Source organism: Mastigoproctus giganteus, chromosome 3 (genome assembly GCF_048544385.1).
Source record: "Mastigoproctus giganteus isolate SK-2022 chromosome 3, ASM4854438v1, whole genome shotgun sequence".
Taxonomy (NCBI): Eukaryota; Metazoa; Arthropoda; class Arachnida; order Uropygi; family Thelyphonidae; genus Mastigoproctus; species Mastigoproctus giganteus.
The window spans coordinates 35,487,915-35,506,391 of NC_143577.1; the positions used below are offsets into that span (position 1 = coordinate 35,487,915).

The 18,477-nt window shown below is 39.8% G+C and overlaps 1 protein-coding gene across 2 annotated transcripts in view; it reads left to right on the forward strand.

Moving 5' to 3' along the window:
* LOC150087865 (SH2 domain-containing protein 3C) overlaps nucleotides 1-17,941 on the forward strand; it is an 81,978-nt gene extending 64,037 nt beyond the window's left edge. For both annotated transcript variants that reach the window (XM_090369240.1, XM_090369241.1), the window contains 5 exons: nucleotides 1,430-1,550; nucleotides 3,730-3,987; nucleotides 4,068-5,206; nucleotides 16,995-17,163; nucleotides 17,376-17,941. In XM_090369240.1, the coding sequence (XP_090225366.1) occupies nucleotides 1,430-1,550; nucleotides 3,730-3,987; nucleotides 4,068-5,206; nucleotides 16,995-17,163; nucleotides 17,376-17,927 (2,239 nt within the window). In that variant the 3' untranslated portion in view covers nucleotides 17,928-17,941. The remainder of the gene's footprint in view (nucleotides 1-1,429; nucleotides 1,551-3,729; nucleotides 3,988-4,067; nucleotides 5,207-16,994; nucleotides 17,164-17,375) is intronic.
* Nucleotides 17,942-18,477: the final 536 nt, after the last annotated feature.

An 18,477-nucleotide genomic window follows, 5' to 3' on the forward strand; every position in this document is an offset into this window, starting at 1 on the left:
GGTTATTGTGCAGGCAGATATGAAGTTTTCTGAGCAGTGCAGACGGGCTGCAAGAGTAGTTCATGGTGCCTTGTCAATGATATATGGGAATTTTTCTAGCAGCGATAAGGAGGCGATTATTCCCTTGTATAAGGCAATGGTCAGGCCACACCTTGAGTACTGTATACAGGTCTGGAGGCCTCATTTCAAGAAGGATGTAGAGCTGCTGGAACGAGTACAGAGAAGGGCAACAAGATTAGTGAATGGAAGAAAGGGTTGCTCTTACTAAGAAAAGGCTTAAGTTTTGCAAATTACAGTGTCTGGAGTCTAGGCACCGGCGAGGTGATCTGATAGAGGTGTATAAAGCCTTGAATGGTTTGAGTATGCTCAATGCCGATGGGATTCTTCGTCTTGCTCAGAAAAATCACCTGAGAGGGCATAAATTCAAATTGAGGAAAGACAGATGTAGGATAGATGTGCGGAAATTTGCCTTTAGTCAGCGGGTAGTTGGTTGGTGGAACAGACTTCCATCCCTTGTTGTGGAAGTTGATAGCCTAAATAAATTTAAGGCTCAGCTGGACAGGTATTTCGAACGAACGGAGGGGTGAAGTGGAAGTGTGTTTTTTTTTGTTTTTTTTTTTTGGCTGATTCTGCATAAGCTTTCTTGCATCATATGCCTATGCTAATGCTAATGCTATTGGGCTTTGACTGTGTGGCAATTTCTCAGTGAGCATTTTCCAAACCGATGGATTGAACGGGGAGGACCAATTCCCTGTCCCCCTTGTTTAAATAATATAATCCCACTAGACTTTTATTCTATGGGGTTACGTGAAGGATCGGGTGTATCGTATGCTCGTTATAATTCTGGAGGAACTTCGTGAGCGAATCACTGATGCAATTGCTTCCGTGACACCTCAATTGCAAGAAAACATCTGGCGCTGAATTGTAAACCGTATGAACATCCTACGTGCTACAAATGGTGCCCACGTGGAAACATTAACTTTTTGAGTTGTCCTTTCCATTGAAAGAAACTGTTTGCCGATATCTCTTGTGGTTCCTTTTATATAATAATTTGTAATGTCGTCAATAATTTATGGACACGCACATCAAGATGACTCTTGGCATGTACTAAATATTAACTGAAAATCTGTAGTTGAAAAACAAACAGTTCGAAAATGATTATTGTCACAGAATGCCTACCTCTAATGTTAAGGAATTTATCTAGAATGTTCACCGAGGAACTGTCTCCCATTATATATGTTGGGCTTTTAAGATTTCCTTCTCTTGTTGACGTTAGTCCTTTTCAATGCACCAGTAATAAGAGCTAACATCAACAGAGAAGAAATTAGTCCCTTTCAGTGACTAACTTCCTCTCTGTGAGATATAAAGACATTATTATTAACAAACAGAATGAACACTGGAAGGTTTATTTATTTTTTATTTTTTCCAGTTCGGATCCCCTATCTTCTCCGAGATCCAAAAGCTCCTCAAATTTAAGGAACAGTCGATCTTCTAGTGGTAGAAGCAGTGTGAGGTCCAGTATACGGTACAGTGCCAGAATAAGCATGGTGGTAAGATGAAGAATTAATCTTTGATTTTTGTAAAATATTTATAAGTGCCCTTCTCTTTTTCTCTCTCTTTTCCATGGATCCGATTTGAGGCCGGACCTTCTTTAACAATAACTGAATGACAAATCTATTCTCAGAGCCGTAATCCCGTTGTTAAATACTGCATTAAAGGAATTGCTGTATGGCGTATTTTAACAAAATTTCCTTTCTGGGTTCGGGTTTGGAAACTTATCGCCCTTCATTTTCTGGCTTATTGGCTTTTCCTATTCGCATTTCTCCGTGGAACGGGAAATGAGATTTTTGTCTGGGCACCAGGCTTCCTCCTGACGTGTAATTTTCTCTTCAGGCAAGCGACATTCTTCTCTAACGGTATATTATAGGGCATTAATCATATAACTGCCTGTCGCCCATACAGTAATGTGGACCCCAGTGACTTTTACGGGGACGAACTTCGTGTCTCCGAAAAGTCTTCGAAAGGTTGATTAAATTGGAAGGTAGCGTTTTTAAAAGTTTTCGCATTTAGGAATTTTTTATGAAAAATAATCCAAGACATTGACCATTTTCATGACAAGAAGATATATATCTTCAGCGTCTGTGGTTTTATCTTCAATGATTTTTGATTTATTTACTTTTTTTTTTTTTCAAACGTCATCACAAGTGTTGCTGAAGCCACATATTCTTTTAAAAATTCCATAATGAATTGTCACACGTGGATAAATCTACGTAGTCTCCAAATATCAGGTCCATTGGTCAAAAACTTTCTTGAAATATAATCGCCATCCTCCCGCATCGGTGGAAAAGGCTTGAGAAATTTTTAAGCTTTTGCACAATGTGACTCAGTTAATTGGTGTCAGAAGAGGGTTTCATGGTTTTATCTGCCGGAAACTCCGGTTTTCATCCAGCAAAAGGTTAGTCGAATGAAGAATACGTCGACGCTTCATAACCTCAGTTATTTTGTCTGTAAGTTGTAAGTTTGCCTTGCCAGATAGTTCTGTGATTTTGAAGTTGAACATTAAAAGGATGCTGACTGGTTGCGGCAAGTGTTCAAACTGGTTTGGAAGAGAGAGGAGGAATTATAGAAGACAATTCAGAAGAAGAGTACCCATGAAAGTAATCGATAGAAAAGGCATGCAGCAGAAGCTGAACACCTGTAGACAGAGAGTGGAGAGACTTTGTAAAAAATGGGTCATTAGTTAACCTGACTGCTTTCTTTTGAATGGAGTCTAGAAGCTCGAGTTATGGGGCACTTCCGCAAGTGTGGGAACAGTATTCCATGGTATGGCATATATGAGATTTGTACAGAGTGAGTAGTTGTTTAGAAGAAAAGTAACGCCAAGACCGGGAGAGAAAACCCAGTGTTTAGATGCAGGGGAAGCAGTATTTGTGAAGTGTTTATTCCAAGAGAGACTAAAAGTCAGATTAATCCCTAGTTGAGATATATGATCTTCTATGCTAACCCCATAAAGGAGATAAAATGGCTATAGAATACGCAGTTTACATACGGATGTCTCATTGCCTTAATTACCTTGGCGCTTATTCTAAATCTCTCCTTATCCACAACGGAATCCTCCATCTTCTATTTTAATTAATCGAAAAAAGAAAAAATAGAGACACAATTAACAGACTCAAAACGAAAAGGAATAACAACTCTCTAAAGTTGTTCACATGGATTTATGATATGAAATCATTTAAAAAATCTTCATTCTGGTTACAAGAATACACTTTGATGTTTAAAAAAAAAGATCATTCGTTTCACGTAGCCACCCGGTTAGTGTACTATTTTGCTACGAATTCCATTCCGCCCATTGAGTTTGGGAACGAAAGCATTTGTCCACCCACGCTTATACACACAAATGACAGATGAGCGTGCTAACCAACTCATTGACCTTCATCTCGGAGCATTTGTGTTTATAAACTTCCCCACACTAAGGAGGGAGGTAACTAGATGTTTCATTGACGCAGTAGTTGATGATAGACGCTGTGAGGATAACGCCAATGGGCTTTTTATACGTTGTACTGGACAGGTGTGTTTATTCTTAGGCTGCCTACTGGCAGAGGGCAAGGTGTAAACTGTTATTGACTTATTTTTGATTAAAGATTCAACTTTAATGTGTGAGGTACTATCGATGCAATTTTTCATTAATTTCAGAGACAGGGAATTACTTTTGATTTTGTCTTTTAGGAACCGATGGCTGACACCCAAGCTGATGTTCAGGCTTCCACCGAGGAGTTAAAAAAGGCATTGGAGTGGGAGCTTAGCCTCGATAACAGTGATTTGAGGAGTCATGCGTGGTATCATGGCACCATTCCACGTCAGAGGGCAGAAGAACTGATGTCTGAAGATGGGGATTTTCTTATCCGGGACTGCATCTCTCGACCTGGAGATTACGTGCTGACATGTCGTTGGAAAGGATCATCTCTTCACTTCGTTATTAATAAGGTAAGCCAATTTTAGTCAAGCGTTGCATTTTTTTTTTTTTTTTTAAGATGCTTTAATACAATAATCCATTTCTTCCGTAGGTGGTGTTCCAACCTTTTACTGTATATGAACGTATTCAGTACCAGTTTGAAGATGACTGTTTCGACACTGTTCCTGACCTCGTGACCTATTACGTGGGTAATAAGCGACCTATCTCTGCTGCATCCGGAGCTATCATATCACATCCGGTGAACAGAAGTATGCCTCTTACTTACTATGCTTCTCGTTATGGACTTGAGTGTCAAATGCATTACGCAGCCGTTAGTATGGACAAAGAATCATCTCACTTAGATGGTATGAGTCACGAGGACCTTGTGACCAGGAGACTGTCACAGCCGCCAGAAATTCCGCACAAACTGTCAGAAGGCAGCCTTTCTGCCGAATCCTTACCTTCAAAGACTTTATCGCTTTCCAGAGCTCATCCCAGCATCATTGGATTTGCAACCTTGAGGCCCCATCACCAGATTTCCACACCGCGGATGGTGACCAGAGTTGGAAGTGACCCAATGATAAGTCCCACGTTAGAGAGGAGAACTTGGGATCCTAGACTGCTCCCAGCAGCTACTACCGATGGTGAACAAGATGACAGACCACCCCCAAAACCGAGCAGGGTACCTTCAAAGAGATACACTCAAAATCAAATGCCAACCAAAGCGCCACCTGGAACCTACACGAACGAAAATGCAGTGGGGCACGTTTATTCAGAGCCTGTGTATCGCGACAAAGAAAAAGAGGCCGAAAACCCTGAAAACTCTCGCGAAGGTGTGCATTTGGACACCTCCAGTGTGCAGCCGTGTATTCCCGAAAAGGAAAAACTGAAAGAAACTGAAGTTTCCAAAACAGTGAGGGAAAGCAGAATCGTGTCGGACAATCGTTCTGTGGCAAATGAGAAAACAGTGACCCTCCCAGAAACCAGCCCCTCTTCAGTGTTTGATGTGACAACCTTTTCGACCCTGTTGCTCCCTGCTGAGAACAAACCACTGGACTCCACAGCCTTAGCTAAAGCCAGGTGTATGTTAATGGACTATGGTCCTCGAATATTGGCTAGTCATCTCACCAGAACTGACCTCGACGTTCTGAAGACAAGCGGAGAGCATGACCTTGGATTAGGGGTTGTCACCGGCCTTGAACTCCTCCTTCTTCCGCAAGGTCGACAGTTACGATTAGATTTATTGGAAAGGTAAGCTAGATCTCTGTACTTATATATAAAAAAAAAACTTCCATGGCGTTTAATTTTATTTATCTGATACCCACATAATTTCTTATTTACATTATTTCAGTATTTTTGAAATAATATGAATAATCAATAATTAAATAATTCGAAATAACGACTGCAGTTGATGCTTATACTATTACATCACTGGTTGTTATAAGTCAATAACGTGCACCGATTTCTTGAAAAAAACGTAAAAGTTCTTTCCATCTCAAAAGGAAGTATTTATTTCTCGACTTTGGTCGGGAGTCGGACAAAGTACTTCTTCACTGTAGTGTGAATTCAGACTAATCATCATTCTCACTTTTTCTAACATCAGGGAGAGTTTATGGCTGGTGAACCAATGGAAGTGCATCATTCGATTGTCTAGTGCAAACCGCCAAACATGGAGGAGGAAGATCAACAATGATTTGGGGAGCAATATTATGGTATTCTTTAGGTCCTATCATCCTCCTGAACGGGAGAATTACAGCCACTGATTACTTTGATAATCTGAGTTACTAGGTTCATCCCATGGTGCAATATTGTTTCTCACAAAGGATACCACTTTTCAAGATGGTAATGCTCCAATACATACAGCTAGATGTGTCAAATATTGATATGAGGAGAATGAAACCGAGGCTAAGCATCTCTCCTAATGTGCATATCTGGATTCAACCAGATATGCACATTATCGAACACTTGTGCCCGTCTAGTGCACAGGTATTCCTGACGCTGTTATTCCATTCCAGTTCGAGAAAACCTTTAGCATTTTGTCAATTTTTATTACATAACGAACCAGACATCTCCGGTCCTGGTCGTGGAGTATCTATTCTGCACGGGAGTCGCTGATTGTAAACTTTTAACGTTATATTACTTCTCTCGTGCTCTCGTGGGTAGTACAGTTGATAGAATCGCCGTCTTCTCCACGCCTGGTGGAAAGACCTGAGTTCGAGATCCGTCGATGACGAGAAGAATTTTTATGGGCCTTTTACACAAGGTAGCTAAGTTAGTCGGGCTCAGGAGAGGATAGCATAGTTTTTTCTCCCGGAAACTCGAGTTTTCCGTCCTGAAAACGAAAAAATCTACCACAGAACACACGTGATTTACAGATAGTGTACACAGACATAAAAGGAAAGGGAAGATTAAAGTCTCCATAGGCAAGTGTAAGAAGTTTTAAGTTGTAGAAGGAAATAGTCCACGTTATGAAATAATTTAAGCTTCAAGGTATTGGAAATGGAAAATGTATACTTTTAAAAACATTTATACAACCCTAAGATTGCAGCAAAACACTTCTTGTTAGCTTCAATTCAGTTAGAATCAGAGCGAACTGTTTTTTTTTTTAATAACAGTCGAGTTAAAAGTTAAGCCAAGTAGTGACTCCACTTGCAATTAAAGAAATAATCTTAGCCAGAAAGAGAAGGCATCAATAAGTCGTTGTTATCGTTGGATAGCCAAGTTTCATTTAAACATATTACGTCGAAATGTGCATTGAGAGACAATTCTATAAGAGCGGATGGTTTATTTTTAGGTTCCATATGTTTTGGCTATAAAATGTTCAACTGATGAAAGGCATTACGCTGAACATAACGCAAGTTAATTTGCTTGTCTCTTCGAATTTACCACAATGTTCTCGTGTCGACTAAAGAAGAAAGAGAAGTTGATCTTAATGATATGAAGTAATGTGGATGTTTAGAAGAAAAAGAGCAGCAGAGAAGACAGTGAACTTAACGCAAAACTAATTAACGTAAATAAGGCAGCCAGCGATAAGAAAGAACAGCGCCACTTAACTCTGACTAAAGCTTATTCAAAGTGTGAAGAGTTATCGAGCATCCCATCCTTTGCGAAGGTTCGATGACATTCTATTGATGTCTGTGACACGTTGGTGGAGAGCAGTGGTACAGAAAATCCTGCCTGCTTGTCATTCTCTACTGATGTGAATCTTGTAAAGGGCGTGAAGAAGCTCGCAAGCTTTAGCCTTGGGGGAGGGGGGGTTTCGATGCTGCCTCCGAAAAACTCTCTCCCCACAAGTCCTTAGATGATGGTAGTAAGACAGCATTTCAGAATCTGAAGACAAACCAATGAAGTTTATGACCGTATCTAATGACTCTTTGACAGCTTTGAAGAGGGCACCGTAATGCAAAAACGTTACACCACATTCATGAGAGCGAATTTCTCTTCTTGTGCACTGATCCCCACATTGTAGTAGGGTTGTAGTAATAATAATTATTATCGAATAAATGAAATTCTGAATTTCTTTAATTTACATTTAAATAAATTAAATTAGTTATATTATGATATTAATTATATAATTAGATCTTATTATGTGATAATAAATAAGTAAACTTATCAAGACAAGCTTGCCACTCTTTTCAAACGAAAAGTTTTTGATCAATGTATCCTCCCTGTCCTAACATACGGTTGTGAAACATGGGTTGCCAAAGCTTTACAAAGACTGAGGGTCACACAAAGAAGTATGGAGCGCCGAATTTTGAACAAAACCAAAAGAGACCGAAAAACATGTGTGTGGATTCGCCAACAAACCAAGGTCTGTGACGTCATTGAAAGAACAAAACGCCTAAAAGACGGTGACAACTGCCCGAAAGACTGCTTCTGAGCATGCGTGAAAGAGGCAGCAAATGAAAAATACATGCATTATTTAGATGTCATCATTTTCGTTTAATATTTAATGACTGTACATATTTATACTACTGTTATTTTAATATCTGATTTTCAGTTACTTATAAAAACGCTTCTTGCATGTCCCCAATGAATACTGACATTTAAATAGAAAAATGTGTAAAGGATAAGTCATTGAGTCCTCTTTCATTCTGAAGAATTGGTTATGAGGACGGGGTGTGGAAAACTCATCAAAAGCGCAAGTAGCTTTTAGTTTATTTTAACGGTTGGGCATCGCAGTTGTTTGGGCACGTACATCCTGACAGCTTCAGGAAGTGTCTCTGTGGGTCATCTGTCAAGGGACTTTTCATCACAAGGCGATCAGTCAATAATAAAATAAAGGACTGGAGGAAACTGAGCTAACAAGGGTAGAAGGGGTCATGGACAAAGCACCGCCATTGAATAAGCACCCACTTCCCTATAGGGAAATGGCAGTTGTGTTTAGTCGTTGGAGCACTGATTCACGGTATACGGGTTAAACAGAATACTTTTGATTTTGCTTCTATCCAAGTAGAAGTCTGCTATTTCTCCATTGATCGCAAAATAGCACAATTGTGAAGGATGTCTTTCATTTTCAAATCGATATTTTTTATGGAATCGGAGAATTTTTAGTGATTTGTTTTTAACGTTTCAAAGTATTTAAAACATTATGTTTAATATTAATAGTATTAATGATGCTGATCAGCTGTATTAAATTTGATTACAGGAACAGGTTTTATTTATTGTCGAAAAAAAAAAAAATCAGAATAAATTTCCAGAATAAATTGCCTTCACCATTTGATGAAAAATCATCAAATGGTGAAGGCAAAAATTTATTTTTTCAATAGTTTTAAATTTTAATTAATTTATATTATTTATTTGTTATTTTGTTTGTTTTGAATTTAAGGTTCTTCCCATCACATAAATCCATGTTTCTTATTCACAATATACAATACTTCAGATCATAAAGTCCAGTCTCTTAAGTTAAACACATTGTGCTCCTTAAAAGATCATTGAGTTACTCATTCACTGAATGCTCAATGAAACCGTAGACGAACGGCTGTTACATCTATGGATGGCTCAGCACGTAGAGCTGGTTCAAATGAACTTTTTTGTTGTTGTGTTTTTTAATTTATTGTGTGTAGGTTCCGGCCAAACTGTGGCAACCCTACTGTGTATTATGTGACGATATCATACGGATAAAAACCAATCATTATAGTGGTGAATGAGTATGGTACTCTGATGTTGAGTTATATTGTTCGTGTTGTGTGACTGGCCTGTTAGCCCAGCTGGCCACAGAAGCTGCAACCATGTGGTTTTCGTCCCTGGCATGTAGAGCCGGACCAGATTTACTGCTCTAGCGTACTAGTTCATATGTAATAATGTGGCATACTCTCCCCACAACAAGAGAGGAATAATACCGTGCAGTAAATTCTGCCTTCATGTAACAGGGCTCGCAAAATAATAACCGAAGACCAAGGAAGTTCCGATTCTGAAGTAGATACACAAAATACAACCGACGTTCACAGTCAGAGTAATTCCAAACAAAAGTTTCATCAAACTCATAGTTCCTGATGACAATCATGTCATAAATCCTACATGTTTCTCATTTACAATATACAATACTTCCAATCATAAAGCTGTCTTTAAGTTAACCACAGTGTATTCCTTAAAAGATTATTGAGTTACTCATTCATTGACTGCTCAAGGAAACTGTTAACGAATGGCTGTTACACTTATGGATGGCCCAGAACTTACCTCACACTCATTTATGAACAGAGGGTGCAACGCATATAGTATAAGGACTCAAAAACTCCACCTCTCTTACATTTTTGGTATAATGCGAGAAATCTGAAGCCGGGATATACGTTTAAATTAACAGAAGGCTAAATAATGAAATAATGAAAACTATCAAATTTTATATTTTGAATAATCATATGTATGTTTCCTGGAAACTCGGGTTTTTTTGTCCAGCAAACAGAAAATCCACCTCTATTTACAGGCTATATACGGAGCAATATGGCCTTAATCACTGATATTCCTAAAACCCTACTACAACATGCATGTTCTGTGTTGAAATGGGTCTTATGATTCCCACGTTTTGTTTTGAAAGTCTCCACTGTTGGACATTGTTCTCCTGCCTCTGGTCAATAATGTATGGCTAGCCTGTATGAGGCTAAGGGCCGGTGGTTCTTCCACAGCTGCTCCACTTGATATGCATCAGAACTGCTATTCAGGAACACTTAATAAAAGTGGATGTATGAGATACTTGTCCTCACTAATCTGGATCTGACAGTCATCCCACATTAGAACTCGGTCTCTAGCCCATTCTTTCTATATAATACTGATCCAGTGAATGCTATAGTACTTTTATAGACACTTGGTGGTATTGGCAGATGCTGTATATGAAGTCACAGTTGTTCTTAATACAAAACTGTCCGCATGTATACCACAGTTGGCTTGTTTGAGATCGTTTAAGATATTTAATTATCAAATAGCTTATTGGAAAAATAATGGAAAGCAAATGCACATTAGTATATTTGACCATATATACCAAAATTACTAGTCAACCTGCTGGATAAAACAACTTAAAGAGCTGGGGGCAAAAATAAATTTAAAATAGTTGATTATGTAGTAGCCTACTATTTGAAATAATCCGAATCAGTTTTTTTTTTTTTTTTTTTCGTAGTTGTTAACAATATACAGAGCCTCAATCGGCCAGAAGGCAAGTTCTAGTGATAGTCAATATCTGATGCAGATGCATCTTGCTGTTAGCCTGGCATTAAAATATGAAGAGCATTGTGTCAGGCATAGAAAAAGTCATATATCTTGTGCATTTTCAATAAAATTTTAATAATTACCGAATTTGATCAAAGATCGGTTTCAGAATGGAAACTGCACAGATCATGCATCAAATTGAAGTTGATTTGAAAATGTGTCTGGAAGTCACAAAACTGCTATTTTATATCCTCAGGGTACCATTTTTAATCGTGAAGTGTACACATGAATGTTTTGATACCTTTTGTATGCTTGAATTTTTTTTTTACGCGAACATCATTCTACCGTTTTCCATGTAATAACCAATTTTTGCGGAATGGGAAATGTGCCAAGCAAAGTTGATAATAGAAAACACCCACACAGACCGCATCTGCCCCTGGTCAGGATCATTATTTGAAAAGAAAAATTCAACCTGGCTCTGCTGTTAAATGACTGGGAGAAAAGTGCTGTGCAAACTATAGGGCTAGAACTGTTCGTTGAGTGTTCTGCTGCTTTGCTAATATGTCTTTCAAAGAAAAGTATTTTCTGTTGGTCTCTCAGTCGAGGAATTTATATCTTCACGAGAGTATGGTAGCCAACTTGTTCCATGTAACTAGCACAAAAAAAAATAAAAAAATAATAATAATAATAATGTACCGTACCCTAACGGGTAGCAGTTGGTAGGATGACCGTCCTACCTACACAGGGTGGAAAAGACCTGAGTTCGAATCCTGTCGATGACGGGAGGAATTTTTATGGGCTTTCTTTTACAACACGTGGCTGAGTTAGTCGGTCTCAGGCGAGGGTAGCATGGTTTTCTCGCGGAAATTCCAGTTTTTCCTCAATAAAGAGGAAATCAAGAGGAAAGAGGAAATTTCCCGGTCTAATCAAGAAAATCGACTTCAGAATACACGCAATTCAGAGAATATATAAGGAGCAACATGGTCTTAGTCGCCGATGCTCCTAAAAACCCAATAACAATAAGCAGTTTAATGGCGCCATTTCTCCAGGATTCTAACCAATGGTTCTGATGGTATACAACATATCGTGGCAGAAAGGTTAACAATGTTCATCTTGTTTCATGAAACAGCTAGTGCTCCATGTAACTAAATGGTAAAATGGTATGCGGATGCAGTTCTAGTAAGAGTGAGGCAGTTTCACTTTCCAGCAGGTACAGTGAATGCAGTGTCATATCGAGGTGAAGTGATATTCATTATAAGAAATATCCGAGCGCCCCTCCATTGATGGTCATGTCTTACCCAAGCATCACACGTCAGACAACTATAAATATGCTTGTGGATCTTCAAGGAGACAGTAATACAATTGTGAATGCAAGACGCCGCGATTGTCAGATTTGCAGAGGTCACAGTTAGACTTGCAGTGCAGAACGATAATCGATCTGTGACATTTCAATGGCACTCAAGATCTATAGGTTGACGATATGATCTGAAAATATATGCAGAGTAGTGCTGAAACGATCCAAAAAACTCCGAAGCTGAGGAACATAAGACTTCTACAAAGGATCGTCCACTCAGAACACAAGTCAATGTAGCAGCACAGGCCTAAAGTGAGACGATTGATACACATCAGCATCAGTAGTGTGCAGGATGCTACATATGGGTTATTTAGATTGTGTAGCCGTCTACTAGTTAACTGACTAATGCTACGTGCCATCTACCTTGGTGTAAGGCTTGCCATTCTGGGACAGAATATCAATGGAAAGCTATGCTTTGGAGTGAAGTCACGGCACATGGTCTACCAGTCTGACAGTCATGTCTGTGTGTGGAAGATGTGCCGAGAAAGCTACCGTCAAGAGTGTGCACCCCTACAATGAAGTTTGGCAAGGCAGTGTGCTCTGTGGCTGTTTTTCATGATTTGGACTGGGACCATTGGTTGTTGTTTTAGACAGAACTATGAATACTGACATCTATGTAGACATCCTGGACAATAATACATTACTTATACTTGTGGCAGCACATCAGGGAAAGTCAGTACCTGTATGCGCAGGACCATGATCTATATCAATGGTTTCCCAAACTACTGAGATCTATGTGAATGATTCTCAAATTACTGAGATCTATGTAACCCTTCAAAAATCAAAAAACTTTGAAGATCCCTATATACTGATGAGCCAAAATATTATGACCAGCGAGTCGTTGTTTGTTATTTGGTTTTAGGAGCATTAGCAACTAAGGCCATATTGCTCTGGGAATATGCGGTGGTTATTCCCTGACCTTTCCGTATTTGGTGGTGACGGGCTTGAACCCCGGTCTAATCAAGAAGCGTGTGCTACGCACTGCTGCTCCTTCCCACCTGGCTACGGAGGCGCCCTAGCGAGTTGTTATGCAAATCGAAGCAACTGCAGGTGAACTAGGGTGCATGCATGGGATGAGACATGGTATAAAAAACACCTGATACTGAGCTCCGCTAATCAGTGTTACTCTTGTTCTTCAGACGGGAAAGGCAGCGGACTTAAGCAAGTTTGACAAAGACCAAATTGTAATGGCCATATCCGAGCATATCCAAAATGGCATGGCTGGCGGGATGCTCATGGTCAGCTGTGGTTAATTTCTACTGAAAGTGGTCAGAGGAGGGGGAACCCATAAACCACCGGCAGGATGTTGGACACTGGCTGATCGATGCTTGAGGTCAGCAAATGCTCTCCTAGATGGTAAGTGGCAACAGAAGGACTGTGGTGCAACTCACTGGTGACGGGAGTAATGTGTCACAACACACAGTACATCGAACCCTGCTGAAAATGGCACAACATAGCTGCAGGCTGCTCAGAGTGCCCGCGCTAACCACAGTTCACTGGCGACAGCACCTACAATGGGCATGCGAGCATCGAAACTGGACCCTGAGTGATTGGAAGGTCATCTTGTCCGATAAATCACATTTCCTGTTGCACCATGTGGATGGTCGGGTATGTGTCCATTTACCTGGGAAAGTGATGGCATCTGGATGTATCATGGGACATAAACAAGCTGGTGGTGCAGTGTCATGCTTTGAGCGATAGTCCGCTGGGGTTCCCTGGGTCCAGTCATCCATGTGCCGGGCAGTCTGACGTCCACCACCTACCTAAACATCATTGCTGACCAGGTACATCCTTTTGTGGCAATGGTCTTCCCCTCTATCGGTGCCATCTTTCAGCAGAATAATGCGCCATGCCACACCACACGGACTGTTCGAGACTGGTTTGCGGAACATGAGGAAGAACACTGATCTGCGGCATCTCAACCACTGACCTTATAGGAGTTAAAGGATCTGCTGGTTAAGTGTTGGTACCAGATACCACAAGACATTTAGAAATCTCGTAGCATCCATGCCTCACCGGGTACGAGTTGTTTTTGGCTGCACGTGGAGGACCATCATCATATTAGGTAGGTGTATATATACACTGTGCTGCCACTTTATTAGGTACACCCCTGCTGTGCACACAAATGGTTTGTCCCAAAATGTGGCAAATCACATGACCACAGTTGTGGATATAAATGCAGCAGAACCTTTCTAGTATCAGTTAAGCATACAAACCGTAGCAAGAATGGGGAAAAGGAGTGATCTAATGGACTTCGAACGTGGCATGGTAGTAGGTGCAAGACATGCTCGACAAAGTATCTCCGAAACGGCAGTTCTGAACTTTTCGCACACCACAGTTTCAAGGGTGTATCAAGAATGGTGCAATAAACAGAAAACATTCTTTCAATGGCACTCCTGTGGAAGAAAATTGGTTGTTGATGAGAGAGGTCAGAGGATGGCTAGAATTGTGCAAGCAAACAGATGGGCTGCAATGTCGCACATCACGTCAGAATACAACCTTGGTGCGCAGAATAAAATATTGCAATGGACCACTAGTCGCAAATGGGCTACATCAGCTGATGGCCACATTGTGTAACCGGTGCACGCTATTGTAGTATGGTAATCTTTTCCCATTTTAGTCTGTTCCGAGGTGCCATTGGCCCAGAGTTGATGTTTATGGATGATAACGCCACACCCCATCCACTGCAGCTGTTGATATGTTTTTGGAAAGAGAGGACTTTGTTTGTATGGATTGGCCTGCCTGTTCCACTGATCTAAATCCCATCAAACACATATGGGACACTCTGGGAAGATGCCTAGTGACACGTCTACACCCGCCAGAAAATGTTCACCATCTGAAGATGGTGCTAACAGAGGAATGGATGATGCTACAAGAACTTGAACCTGTCCATACTTAGAACAACATTGTTCTAAGTATGGACAGGCAGTGCAAAGCCTGCATCGACATTAGGGGTGGTCATATCTCCTACCGAGGTTTGTTCGTTTATTTGGTTTTTAGGAGCATTAGCAACTAAGGTCATATTGCTCTGGGGATATGCGGTGGTCATTCCCTGACCTTTCCGCATCCTCCATATTTGGTGGTCACAGGCTCGAACCCCGGTCTAATCAAGAAGCGTGTGCTATGCACTGCTGTTCCTGCCCACCTGGCTACAGAGGCACCATGTCCTACTGAGGACCACCTCTTCCCTTTGTTCCATCTTTGGCAGTGATGCATCTGTATCATGGCAGCCAGTGCTATGTAGCCATTTTTGAATAAAGTCACTCTGTACCGTTTTGTTTCCTTCATTTCTGTACCTCACGAGGTTCCCTTGGTATGCTTTTTCCATATCCAGACCACTCCTATGAGAAGCTACAGGTGAAACCTGACTGATCCTTAAATTTTGCACACCAGTGTATTTAAGTAACTACTATTATAAAGTTAAAATATTAAGTTAAAAAGATGGTGTATTTTTGTTAGCTTTTGGAACATAATCCCCCTTTTTGTACTGGTTCTTAGTCCCGCATAACACAAGATTTTTTAGGAACCAAACTACAGTGTTATACAAGGGTTACCTGTACATTGCACTTTAAAATTGTTAGTCAAATGAACAAAAAATTGAAAAGATCTGATTCACAACAATCAATAGACACCTTTTTGTACTGAACATTAAATGACATTCCTGATGCAACATTTCTTTACATGCAGAATGGCAAATATTTAAGGGACCTTCAGTAAAATTAAGAGTTATATGGGTCTCTTAAAGACAAGAAACTTTTGACAATGGGGAAGTATGAGTGACTGAGAATTCCCCTCTTTTTCAGATGCAGAAAAAGTCTGCTCTCCTGCATCATTTAGCCATTAAAATACTAAAGTTATATATTTCGTGTGTGTACACACACACACACATATATACAGGGTGTTTCAGTTAAACGTTTCAGAACTTCTAAGAGGGGTAGGGTACATCCTGACAACTCGAAATCATATAGCAATGTGGGGTCGGAAATGCTTTCCTGAAGCGTTGTTGTACACAGAAGCACCATAAAGAAAAGAGACCGTAAGTGAGAAATCGTTTTAATAATACATGAAAAGAAGCAAAAGGTACATGGATTAAAGTAAGTGTTCAAAGTTTCTTCCACGGGCTACAATGCACGCCTCACATCTCCGACGCATGGCCATCCGAACATTCTGGAATACTCCAGGCGAATTTCGAATTTCTTCGGCAGCTACTGCGATTCTTGCAACCAGCTCCTCTGCATTGTCAACAGGGGTGTCATAAACTAGCGATTTCATATGACCCCAGAAATAAAAATCAAGACATGATAGGTCGGGTGACCGAGCAGGCCAACGCACGGGACCACCACGTCCGATCCACTGTTGACCAAATGTGACATCCAGGTAGTTACGAACATCTCCGCTATAATGGGCAGGGGCTCCATCGTGTTGGAACCACATTATCTGTTGCGTCAATGCAGAAATCTGTTCATCTCTCAAAAGTTGTGGCAATACTTGCTGCAGAAAGATCGAGTAGATAGGTCCGGTTAGACGACACGGTAACAGGTAAGGTCCGATGAGGTGATCTCCCATAATACCGGCCCATACATTGACCGAAAATCGAATCTGTGCTGCACGACGTCGTATTGCATGCGGGTTCTCGACCACCCAGATATGGTCGTTATGCGTGTTGAAAATTCCTTCCCTTGTGAAGGATGCCTCATCGGAAAACAACACTTCAGCAGGAAAAAGGGGATTTGTAGCACATTTTCCAAGGTTCCACTGTGCGAAAGCAATACGAGGTTGAAGAAACTTCGAACACTTACTTTAATCCATGTACCTTTTGCTTCTTTTCATGTATTATTAAAACGATTTCTCACTTACGGTCTCTTTTCTTTTTATGGTGCTTCTGTGTACAACACCGCTTCAGGAAAGCATTTCCGACCCCACATTGCTATATGATTTCGAGTTGTCAGGATGTACCCTACCCCTCTTAGAAGTTCTGAAACGTTTAACTGAAACACCCTGTATATATATATATATATATATACAGTATTTTTTGTATTCTTTCAGGACAGAATGTCTGAAATTCTTTGTGGCAATTACCATACTTACTTGTGGAGAGGAAAGCATTAGAGCTGAAGTTCTGAATAAGTGGATTCAAATTGCCATAGAAACAAAGACTGCTCTCGGAAATCTTTATGGGTTTGCTGGCATCATGCAGGGACTTGCTCTATCACAGGCAGGACATTTTCATATTACTTGAATAACCCTATAATTTTTTTTTTATCTTCAGGTGTTTGTATTTATTTAGAATACTGAAATTTTCATTTCAATTTATTCTTATTAATTAAATATAAAGATATTTTTGTTATGTATAAACAAATATTCATATATATTCCAATTTTATAATTCAAAAGTGAAGTTTTTATTATTTCGTTTTACTGTTTTCAGATAGCAAGGCTAAAATCAACATGGTTAACTTTACGGCAGACATGGACCGACAATGCTTTCACTTATGAAACCAAACTACGCCCGACATTAAAAGCAATGCAAGAATGCTGTAATCCACAAGCTCCAAATACTTGCATACCTTACCTGCTGTCCCTCATTACAATACTCCAGCATCATTTAGAAGCACTTCAACACAAAGATGAACAAAACGGAGATGAGGCAGAAACAGTCCTAGACAGCAAAGGAAAAGGCAAAGTAGTTTCTCTGGGGTTACCATGGGAACAGACATCAGCTGATTATGGACTACAGATGTTACTGACACATTTAGAAGTTGGACGGTCACTTATTCAGCAATGGCCAACCTATCGACGAAACAGTGAAATAGTTTTGGAAAATGTGAAATGTGATGAATTAGCCTTAGATATGTTTAGAACAGAATTTCACTTGAAGTTCCTGTGGGGTAATAAAGGTGCTAATGTCATATCAAAAGAAAGATATTCAAAGTTTGAACAGGTATTAAGTGTTATGTCTGAAAGATGTGAAAGTAGTTAATGTTAAAAAAAAAAAAAAAACAGTCGTTCTTTATCCTAATTGGTATTCTATGTGATAGTTTAAGTGACTAGGTTCTGAAATGCTTAACCTACCTCCCAGAGAGCACGGATTTTAATTCAGTTGAATTTGGTCAGTGCTAATCCAACAGAAGTCAAGTGATATCATTTAAACCATTAAACATTCTGCTTGATCTGTAGTAACTCATACATTTAAAGGTAACTTTTTTGCCAGTTTCTCTACTGAAAATTCATTAGAGAAACTGTGTATATGATTTTACATGACTACCAACAGGTTAAAATGGAGAGATCAATAATGTGGATGTGGGCATTTCAGAAACAGTTTGTAAACCTGGTTTTCTTGGACCAAACTTGATTGTGAAGTTGTTTTATTAACTTAAGATGTGGCTGCATGTCTGTATACATTTCTGAACTATAAATTTATTAAAACTTTTTAATGCATTTAGAGCAAGTTTGTGCAATAGCAGTATTGCAAAGTTTTTATGATTACCATTATGGAAAGATTAAATTTTAAGATTTATATGAGGTAATAA